This window comes from Mus pahari, chromosome 3, assembly GCF_900095145.1.
Source record: "Mus pahari chromosome 3, PAHARI_EIJ_v1.1, whole genome shotgun sequence".
Lineage (NCBI taxonomy): Eukaryota > Metazoa > Chordata > Mammalia > Rodentia > Muridae > Mus > Mus pahari.
In genome coordinates, this window is record NC_034592.1 from 139,478,836 (window position 1) to 139,490,203 (window position 11,368).

Sequence of the window (11,368 nt, forward strand, 5' to 3'; positions counted from 1 at the left end):
AGCTGATCAGTTCAGCTCAGAAGAGGTGGGCGAAGACCTGTCCCCAGGCTGGCAGCGGTGAGTCCCCTGGAGCTGGAGTGGTTGCAGGTGCTTTAAAAAAGCTGATCTTGTCGGGAGTCACGACAGACTCAGGAGCAGCCTGGTGTGAGGTGCCCTCTGAACCTAGCCTCTCCTAAAGCAGGGGACAGGGGGAGTTGTCCAGGAAGACAGAGATGGAGCTGAGGTCATCGGTAGAGCGCCTGCCTGACACACCTCAGCTTCTCGGAGGAAAGAAGTGTCCCTGATGCCCTCCACGCCTGGCACTTGAGGGACGGAACCGGTGGGTGTTGTGGAGGAGCAGGGTGACAGGCACCTCTTCAGTGGGCTAGGATTTATTTATTTAGGTTTTTCGAGACAGGGTTTCTCTTTGTAGCCCTGGCTATCCTAGAACTCACTCTATAAACCAGGCTGGCCTTGAACTCGGAAATCCACCTGCCTCTGCCTCCCAAGTGCTGGGATTAAAGGCTTGGGCCACCACGCCCAGCTTTGTTCATTTTTTTAGCTACATGGTACATCACAATTTCCATTTCGAATTCTAGTTTTTGTACCCTTGTCTCAATTTCTGATTAAAAAACAAAAGACAATCCTTTGTTCCAAGAATTCAGGATAGATGGGAGAGTTATCCTGGGAAATAGATTGCTAAAGGAGAAAGGTTTCAATTAATGCTAAAAATACACAAGCTAACGCTTTTTACAGCATCTGTCTCAGTCACTGTTCTATGGCTATCAAGAGACACCATGGCCAAGGCAACTCTTACAAAAGAGAGCAGTTAACTGGGGGTGTGCTTACAGCTTCAGAGGGTTAGTCCATTATCACGGCGAGGAACGAGGACCGTGGTACTATGTAGTAGCTGATCGACAGGGGAGGGAGGGTCAGAGGGAGGGAGGGAGGGAGGAAGGGAGGAAAGGAGGGAGGGAGAGTGCGAGCACAGGAGCGTGCACACCTTCTGTGACACACTTCCTCCAGCAAGGCCGAATGTCCTGATCCTTGTAATCCTTTCAAACAGTTCCAGTCCCTGGTGACCAGGCATTGAATTATATGAGCTTATGGGACCATTCTTATTCAAATCACCACAGGATAGATAGGAAAAATTTGTTAATATTACAATTTCTCATTTTGAATGAAAATGACCCCATCCCAACATGAGAATACATTCCAGATACTAAATAAAGATCATTGGTGGGCTCTGATTATATTTCCTAACTTAATTGTCAAGAGGGAAAGTGGTTTCTTTAAAGAACTAACCACAGATATTCACTTAAAATTTTAGACACGTTTTTACTTTGGATACTTCTTGGAAGCAAGATGAAGTCTTATTATTCCATTTCAGAGGTGTTATGAGTGGAGCTATAATGTCACCATCCTATTAAAGAGAGAGAGAGAAAAAAGAGAGTCAGGACACAAAGAAAAGTCAGTTTCCATCATTGTATCCGGGCTGTGTCTCAGGCACACACACCTCTGTCCTGCACATAGATTGCTTCTACATACATTTCCTCTTGAGAAATTCAAAGCTGTACATGTCCTGAGACTGGATAAATGAGAAAACACCATAGTCCTAAGCAGATTCAGGTCTCATGGGAAACTGGCTGAGTCACAGCACACAGCTGCCCAGAGCTGCCTGAGTTCACACCCTGCATGGGCTCGCGGGGAGACAGAAGCCACACCGGAGGCTGGCTTCTCTTTTCCCTAGTCTCTTCTAAACCAAACAGGCCAGGTCTGCAAAGGAGGGACAACACAGAGGAGGACAGGGACAAATGACACCCAGAACACTGGGACCGTGACTTACTGAATCTGAACCCTTCTCTTTAAATAAACCTCTTAACTTTGGCCCCATCAACACAGGCTCCAGCCTCACGCACCATTCCACCCAAGCGTCACACAATGACCTGAGTGGAGGAAGCATGAGCAGCAAGGCCCCTGACTGTGTCCCCGCCTCTTGGGACAAGGCCGGGCTGCTCTTGGCCATTCATCTCAGGTACTCAGCACCTCTTAAACACTCAAAACACGTCACTCTCTCCTTTCTAGCCCTCGGGTGGAGTGACAGTCTGGAGATGAAGAGGGCAGTGCAGCCTGAGGAGTTTCCCTCCTAGCTCCTCTGGCATGGGCTTCAGGGCGTGACCACTCTATGGTTCCAGCCCCTGGACGCCCACCTGTTCCCTTAGCCTGTCCTGGAAGTCAGTAAGATCACCCAGTCACTGCTCCTTTTGTCCCTTCAGTTACTTTGGATGTCAAGTGTCTCCTGGGAAGCGCACCGGATCTGACTGGACAGAGCTCCTGGGAGCTGCTGCTCGGCTCAAAGGCAGCCGTGTGTGTAAAGCACTTACATCACACCTTCGGACTTCAGCTCCAGCAAGTGTAAAGAACTCGAACTGAAAGATTTCACTTACTCCAGTTCAATGGCTTCAGGCTGCCCCTGGCACACGGATGGCAGGGGGCATCCACCACTCGCTGCTGCTCCTGAAAGGGCTCATGGTCTCTGTTAGCTTTTCAGCTCTCCCCATGCTGCTTCTGTCTCAATGCCCGCCTCGTGGCCCTGCTACTGGCCCTGGAAACAGCTGCTGGTCTCTCTCCTCCTTTAGGGGTTGGCTTGTAAGCTTCCCCTGAGGCAGGCTTTTCTCTTCTAACCAAGTCTGGCTAGAGCTCCTTTACACACCGAAGCACTTACCATACTACACAGTTGCGTTTTACTTGTGTGTCTGTGGTACACACCTAGAGTGAGAGGCAGGCACTAAGGAACTATGTCCCTCTTAGATACTGGCTTCATCATGCTAACACAGGGTCTGACAAGAAATAGACCAAGGTCTAAGGCACGTACCACACACACATTCTATGTCCGTTTTCCTTTAAAAAAAAAAAAAGTGTGTGTATGTTGTATGTGTCTAAGGTATGTATGTGTATGTGTGTGGTATGTGTGTTGTGTATGACATATGTGTTTTCTATGTATGTGGTATATATGTGGTATGTGTGCGATGTATATGTGTAGTGCGTGTGTGCTGAGTGATATATGTGTATTCTGTCTATCTATATGTATATGTGTGCATGTGTATATATGTGTAGTGTGTGTGTGTGCAGGTAATCTTGACTGTGCAGGCACATATGGTACCCCTCAATCACTCCTCAACCTCTTTTAGAATGTTCCCCCCGGCATTTCTATTTTATGAGTATAGTACCCACGGAGACCAGAAGAGGGCATCAGATCCTCTGGAACTGGAGTTACAGCTGGATGTGAGCCTCATGTGGCTGCTGGGTGCTGGGAATTGAACCAGGGTCCTCAGCCATCTCTCCAGCCCCACACTGCTACAATTTAAATGAGAACTGCTCAGTAGATAAGAAGGATCACTTTCGGGCTTTCCTTAAAGACTGAAAAGTACACCAGGCACCTCTGTGGCCGCATCCCTATACGCCCATCTTGGGAAGTGAGGCAGGGGGCCAGGAACTCAAGGCCAACCTCAGCTACACAGCAAAGCTGAGAGCAACCTGAGCTACACGGGACCCTGTCTCACCCCAACTCCAGATTTTTTTTTTTTTTAATGTCCGAGGCTGAGCGAGCATCCCCACCTGTGGCTTGGTGAAGTCCCTGAGCGCACACCACTGAACAAAGTGCTTCCCGGCGGCGTCCAGGCTCCTCCCATCTTTCTTCTTACAGTACACCCGAATGAGCTGCTCTGCAAATTTCTCTGGCAGCAGTTGTGACACCTTTTTTTAATGAAAAGAAAAGATTTTATTGTAGCTTTGAGTTCACTCTGCCAAGAACTACCCAGCTGCCTCCCAGGTTCTCAGGAACCATTTTTAATGTTGAGTTAAAAGCACCGCACTGCTCTCCTGCTCTATTCCAATTATAATTCAAAGGAGAAAATCCTTATTTACTGCAAAATGCCTCAGAATTCTATGTTAATTACTGTGGGGCAATGGGCTATGCACAGACAGCCTGGTGGGACCCGGTGGGTGGTAATTTCCACCTACATGGGATGGAAGGCGTTCGATCATGTCTCCTGGACTCCTGGCTCCTGTCGAAGTTACTGTCCCCACAAGAGAGGCATGTGGCTTTCAGTCACATAGGCAATGTCCCAAGCTTCTGGCNTTCTGGCTAGACTCCTCCCCACAGTTACCTAGCAACAGTAAGATAGTCCAGTCCACTATAAGACTGATTGAGCTGGGTGTGGTGGCGCAGAGGCAGGTGGATTTCTGAGTTCGAGGCCAGCCTGGTCTACAAAGTGAGTTCCAGGGCTAAACAGAGAAACCCTGTCTCGAAAAACCAAACCAAAAAAAAAAAAAAAAAAAAAGTGGCTGATTGGCCCCACCTCTCTCTAAGCTTTTTTACCTCTCTTACTCTTGAGCCTTTCTTCTCTCTTCCCCCTTTCTCTCCATGTGGCCATGGCCAGCCTCTCCTTCTCTCTTTCTACTTTCTCTCTTTCCCCCTGCCTTTCTACAATAAAGCTCTAAAACCATAGACTGTCTCTGACCATCAAGGCCCACCATGCTTGAACAATGGAATAGGCTTTTTCCTAACAAGCCGCTCTAACCTCCCACCAGAAGGCCTTCCTTTGCTGCAGCCACGGATTGAACCAAGAACTCTTGCCTGTGTGGGAACCACCCAGTGCCCCCCTCCCCCCCGCCCTCTCTTCCCTTATCTCTGGGGCCAAGTACCGCCCGCGGCTCCTATTCTGTTCTCAGCTTCTCTGCTGTGTTCAGTGTGGGATGCCAGAGACTGAGAACCTGGTACCTGGGGCTGCCCTTTGTCCACCACCCACCATGTGGGGTCAGTGGCTTAAAAGACTGAATGATTTACAGGACATGAATTATATACATACCACAGACTCTCGTGTAAGACATACAGATAAGCCCATTTAACTTGTATAACTCCAGCCATGATCCACTAGACTTTGTAACTGAAGCTCCAGACATAACACTGTACTTTGAATGATATTCAGTAGACAGGAAACACTGGAAATTGCCTGTTATTGCACCTCTTCTTTTGAGATAAAGTCTCATGATTATAGCCTGGGCTTACCTTGAACTAAGGATCCCATGTTCTAGGTGTATCTAGCACTTCATTTAAAAAAATTTTTTTTCTTTTGTGGATCAGGGATTGAACCCAAGGCCTCAGTGTATGCAAGGTGAGTGTTTCTCACAACTGAGTTCTGTTCCTCTCTTTTTACTCCCCTTCCTATTTTGAGAGAAGGTCTTAGGCTCCTGGTATCAAGGCCTGTACCACTATATCCAGATATGTATGTATATGTAGTCTATTTCTTTATATAGAGATTTTCTGGCTGGCCTCGAACTCAAAGATCCACCTGCCTCTGCCTCCCAAGTGCTAGGATTAAAGGCGTGTGCCACCACTGCCTAGTTAAGATTTTCTTTCTTTCTTTCTTTCTTTCTTTCTTTCTTTCTTTCTTTCTTTCTTTCTTTCTTTCTTTCTTTCTTTCTTTCCTTCCTTCCTTCCTTCCTTTCCTTCCTTCAAAGATTTATTTATTTTATGTATATGAGTACACTGTAGCTGTACAAATGGTTGTGAGCCTTCATGTGGTTGTTGGGAATTGAATTTTTAGGACTTCTGCTTGCTCTGGTGGGCCCCACTCGCTCCGGTCAGTTCCAGTCAACTCTGCTCACTCAGTCCCTGCTTGCTCCAGCCCAAAGATTTATTTATTATTATACACAAGTACACTGTAGCTGACTTCAGATGCACCAGAAGAGGGTGTCAGATCTCATTATGGGTGGTTGTGAGCCACCACGTGGTTGCTGGGATTTGAACTCAGGACCTTTGGAAGAGCAGTCAGTGCTCTTATCCACTGAGCCATCTCACCAGCCTAAGATTTTCTTTTTTTGAGGAAGGGTCTTACTACTGTTGCTGTGGGTGGCCTGGAACTCACTATATAGACCAGGCTGCCATACAGAAATCCATCTGACTCTGACTCTGGACTGCTAGGATCAAAGGTGTATATTACCATGCCACCTAGACACAGTTATTTAAAACTGCTGTTTTGCTTTATTCTGAGATAGTCTTATGTACCCCAGGCTGGCCTTCAACTCCTGACTCTTAGTTTCCCAAATGCGGGGATTACAAGTGTGTATTAGCATACCTGGCTTATGCTTTACTTAAAACAACAACAACAACAACAACAAAAATCACTAGTTTTATTTTATGCTGTGTTTTACCTGTAGTATGTATGTGTGTATATATGTATGCATACCACATACATGCTAGAAATCAAACCAGTGTCCTCTTCCAGAGCTATAAGTACTCATAATCACTGAGCCATTTCTCTAGCCATGCCTTTTTAAAGTGAAAATAGATTTTTCTGTCATGCAACACATGCTGACTGGTTTCTCCTCCCTCCACTCCTCTCAGCTCCCCACCCCCTCCCCAGAACCACTCCCCCTCCTCCATCTCCTTTCAGAAAAGAGCAGGCCTCCCAGAGACAACCAAACGTGACAAAACAAAACACAATCAGATAGGGGAAAAGCCCTCACATCGAGGCTGGAGCAGTCAACCCGACAGGGGGAAAAGAGTCCCAAGAGCAGGCGAGAGTCAGACACGCGGTTCCCACAGTTAGGAGTCCAGGGAAACACGAAGCTAACAGCCACAGCACACATTCAGAGGATGTGGTGCAGAGCCAGGAGGCCCAGTGCTGGCCGCCTCGGTGTCGGTGAGTCCATGTGAGCCCTGCTTAGCTGACTCAGTGGGCTGCGCTCTGTTTATTTTTAATAGTACACACTAACTTTACAACCTGACTAGCATGCAGGACATAAACTGACTTTAAGACTTGCCAAACATATACCTCTAGAGCAGACTTTTCTTATGTGGCTGTTACCTGCTCTTTATTGATTGTGACCGCTTGCTTGCTGTTGCTTTTACAATAGAAGTGAACACGATCAATTGGATTCTTGTCTTCCATCCCATAATCCATATTGATAACCTTAATTAAAACAATGGACAAATAAGCAATCACATAATGACAAGAGACATGAGAAACGAACTGAGCCCTTTGGGGGCTCAGAAGTAGGGCTACTGGATGTCATCACACATGGGATAAAAATAACTGGCACATGACCACCACTGGGGATTTGGTCTAGGAACTTGGTCGCCTAACATGTGATAGACACCAAGAGACAGTAGACAACTTCTGTGTATGCATGGGTATGAACAAGAGGAGGCCAGGGGTCAGCTGTGGCTGGCACTCTTCAGGTGCCATGCACTTCATTTTTCTGAGACAGGCTCTCTCACTGGCTGGGAGGTCTTCCAGTCACCTAGGCTGGAGGTCCAGGGAGCCCCAGGGTCCTCTTGTCTTTGCATCCCTAGTTCTGGCCTGAAAAGAAGTGTGCGCTGCCATTCTGTCTGTCTGTCTCTCCTCTGTGTGTGTGTGTGTGTGTGTGTGTGTGTGTGTGTGTGTGTGTGTGTGTGTGTGTGTATGTGTGGATTCTGCAGACAGAGCTCAGGTCCTCATGCTAGTGGAAATATAAGTGAGCAGGAAAGACATGTAGGAAGGAAAGGATTGCTGGCAGTGAGAGGCGCTCTGAAGCATAGATCTGAAACTGCCTGATGGTTTGTCATACTGAAATCACTGAGAGTCTTGTGAGAATTCTGCTTTCAGAGAAAGAGAGAGAGAGAGAGAGAGAGAGAGAGAGAGAGAGAGAGAGAGAGAGAGAGAGAGAGAGAGAGAGAGAGAGAGAGAGAGAGAGAGAGAGAGAGAGAGAGAGAGAGAGAGAGAGAAAATGAGAACATGAGCTGGGGATTGAACTCAGGGTCTAGACCTAGCCCCAGATTCTGGAATATTTTAAATTTCAGGTTTCAGATTCTAGATAGTTAACCTAGACCCAGAGAAAAACCTAAGAATTCAGAAGGGATTTCCTTGAGTTTGCCCCTGAAGGAGAGAAAAGGCAGCAAGATGGGTGTAGTGTGGTTTTTGTTTTAGATGGAAGACTGTCTAACTGCTAACAGGAAAGTCTATAGGAGGAGGGCAGGACTGGCGGTGTTGGTTTAAAGATATGAATGCAGACTGGGCTCCTCAGGTGCAGTGCCAAGCAGGGTGGGCACTAGCCACATACACTGACTAGGCTGGACTTGAACTTACAAAGATCAGCCTACCTCTGCCACCCAAGTGCTGGAATTAAAAGCGTGCACCATCCTGCCCACCCGCTCCCTGAAGGGAAGGCATGTTTTAAAACACATTTTCATCGAGTCTGTTCTTGGGCCCACTGCTTACATCAACTATGAAGTCTTCCGCCTTCAGTTCAACATCCGGGGCTTTTTCAGGTTTGGCGTTAGCAACTTCTTGGGGAAGCTGTTCATATTCTTCCTAGAAGAGATAAGACCCCTAGTTAGGATCCAGCTTGTCATTAAGCACTTGTACCACGTTACTTCTCTTCTTCAGCAAAGAAAACACAGATACTCGGACAAGACAGCTCCACTGCGTGCTGGCTTCTAGATGAACAGGGCGCTCACTCTTCATTAACAAACAAAACTAACCATCACGTTTCAGGAAGAATGGCATTTGTCCATCCACAGCTACCTCCTGCTGCTTCGGCAGTGACTAGTGCTGCAAGCAGCCCCTGTGACCTTCTCCCAGCATCTCCCCAGTAATCCGCTTAGAGTAGCAAGCTCGCCTTCCCCAGGCCTTCTGTATTTCTGGCCACATATAATACAAACGATGTGCAAAATCCAAGGAGCTGACTGTCACAATGCTGGTCCAGTCTGAGCGATGACAAACTTTTAGTGTTAAGTTTTTGGAGAGTCAAAAAGTTAAAGTCAATTTTTGACTGCATGGTGTCAAATGTCCCTAACCAGCATTGCTTAAGGGTCAACAATAAAAAAACAAACAAACAAACAGACAAAAACAAAAAACACCTTCTCAGAGCCTTAGTGACATTTGCACAGGTCTTATTTTGAGGGATTTCTGCCTTAGATATCCATTTTCCAGTGGTTAGATCTATCTAAATTTTGAGGCCCTTATTGAATTCGAGAGCGCATATTTACAGTTGTCTAGTCCTGCCTTTGGGTCCTACCTGACTCCTTTCATGACCAATTTATTGACTATTGCTCATCCTCAGTTTCTTATCTGGTAAATGGGCCTAAGAATATTAAGATTAAATGAGAATAAACAGGAGACGTGGTTGCTGTGATCGACTAATGGCTTGTTCTTGAGAACAGAGGCTCGATCAACCCTCCACTAACAGCAGGGTAGCCAGTGACTCAACTTACCTTCCTAATCTTATCACTCTTCGGCTGGGTCTCACCCAGATACTTGTATAGATTGCGGCATTCAATGTTCCTTAAAATACTTTGGGCCTCAGACAACTGTGGATCCGTAGAGTGTAAAATCTCCAGAAAAATGTTATCTGTCAATGTGATGAAATTTCATTCACGTTAAAATGATGGTAGGATTTAAAGACTCCACTGGGGTCCTGAAATGGTCTCAATAAGGCAGGAACATTATGATGTCTGAGTAAAAGAAGATGGCAGCAAGAGGGAGAAAGCCCCATGCAGAAGGGAGTGGGGTGACCCAACGGATGGAGGGAGAAAGTCCTGTGCGGAAGGGAGTGGGGTGAACCAACGGATGGAGCTGGCGCAGGCAGTGCACAGAGCCTAACTTATTACTGTGGGGCGTTCATTTTTGTAAATGAGACAAGGTCTTGCTTCTTAGTCCCAGATGGCCTTAAACATTTACAAACAAAATGATGTCTATGATCTACTTAAAATGGTCCAATGTCTGCAGAAAGAGGTACGTGGAAAAAACTGTTATAACAGTTGAAGCTGAGTGACCAGACAATGTAAGTTTGTAAACTGACCTAATTAAAGGTTCATTTTTAAGTTTTAAAATATTGTATTCTATAATCACAATAGAAGGGAAAAAATCTCTTCTTTCAATTTTCTTTAAAACTTTTCTAAATAAAATACCCTTCAACTGAGTTCATGATCATCGCTTTCCACACAAGTGCTGTATGTGTGTACAATTTTCTTGCTTTGTGTTTCTTTTTTTGAGAGAAGGTCTCATTCTTAGGGAAGCTTGAACTCACGATGGAGCTCAGGTTGGTCTCCACTTGTGGTAATCCCCTCCCCCAGTAGTAGGTCTATAGGTGTATTGTTACGGTAAATCTTCAACCCAAAAAAGCAAAGAAATCACAACTCAATTAATATGAATACAAGCTACACGCCTACATTGGGCAGATCTACCGCTATGCTACTACATCACCCATCTATGAGATCCCTTAGAACTTGTGGTTTCTCCAGCCCACGTGCTTCTGCTCCATTGCCTTTCTCCTCCTCCTCCTCCTCCTCCTCCTCCTCCTCCTCCTTTTTTTTTCTCCTTTATTTATTATACGTAAGTACACTATAGCGCTTCTCTGCCCAATCACCAGCTCTAGCCTTTATTGTACAAGTTAAGGTGGGGAGAAGGTTCACAAGAAGTCACCTGTGGATGTGATTCACTCCCAGGAAAATGGAATTAGCATGAAAATATAAGACCAGAGCTATCCACAACAAACAATGGGAACCACTGCATCTGGCTGTGTGCATACGATTTTTTTTTTTTTTTTAATGAAACATTTGAACACTGCAGTTATGTATCTCCCAAGAACAGGAACATTTACTTTTAAAACATAAATAAATGAACCAAGAAATTTAACAGTGATATTTTAAAAAATTAATGTGTCTTAATAATGTAACTTATGTTTTTCACTATTAGTAACACTGAAACCAAGCAAATATGTAGATAAACTAATGGTCACATGCTTTTAGTCTTTGAAAAATCTAGAGCTAGACCAGTTCCTTGCGTATGCTGGATGCTGGCCTTTAGGGCAGATCAGGGAGCCACCCTGCATGTGCTGCTGCCACGATGCACTGTTGAACCTGATCAGGTGATTAAGGCGATAGTCCTCAGATTTCTCCACTATAAACTTTTTTGGGGGAGTGTGGTGCTATGGACTGGACCCAGGGCCTCATCTGGCATTCCTATCCACCATCAGCCCTTAATGAATGACCTGCTGGGTTTGAGACGGTATGATAGATACCCCAACAACCTTTCAGCCTTTGACTTAGCGTTCAGTGCTGACAAGGTTTTTTTTTTTGTTTTTTTGTTTTGAAATTAAGTTTTAAATTTTTAGTACTAATCTAGTTGTATTAAGTAACAATAAGTACTGTATATCTGGCAAGTTTATAAGAGGTACTGTAACACCGACATTAAGAATTGCTGTTTTGTGGGCTGGTGAGATGGCTCAGCGGGTAAGAGCACCCAACTGCTCTTCCAAAGGTGCAGAGTTCAAATCCCAGCAACCACATGGTGGCTCACAACCATCCTTAACGAGATCTGACTCCCTCTTCTGGAGTGTCTGA

The 11,368-nt window shown here is 45.7% G+C and overlaps 1 protein-coding gene across 2 annotated transcripts in view; it reads right to left on the reverse strand.

The window, feature by feature from the left end:
• Positions 1-490: 490 nt before the first annotated feature.
• Positions 491-11,368, reverse strand: part of Samhd1 (SAM and HD domain containing deoxynucleoside triphosphate triphosphohydrolase 1) — a 37,071-nt gene continuing 26,193 nt past the window's right edge. The window contains exons 12-17 of one of the 2 annotated variants that reach the window (XM_021193535.2): positions 9,239-9,375; positions 8,244-8,336; positions 6,852-6,956; positions 3,598-3,735; positions 3,214-3,336; positions 1,300-1,402 (exon numbers count right to left, since the gene is read on the reverse strand). In XM_021193535.2, coding sequence (XP_021049194.1) covers positions 3,253-3,336; positions 3,598-3,735; positions 6,852-6,956; positions 8,244-8,336; positions 9,239-9,375 — 557 coding nt within the window. In that variant the 3' untranslated portion in view covers positions 1,300-1,402; positions 3,214-3,252. Of the gene's footprint in view, positions 1,403-3,213; positions 3,337-3,597; positions 3,736-6,851; positions 6,957-8,243; positions 8,337-9,238; positions 9,376-11,368 lie in introns of both variants that reach the window. The other variant, XM_021193534.2, reaches the window with a different exon arrangement.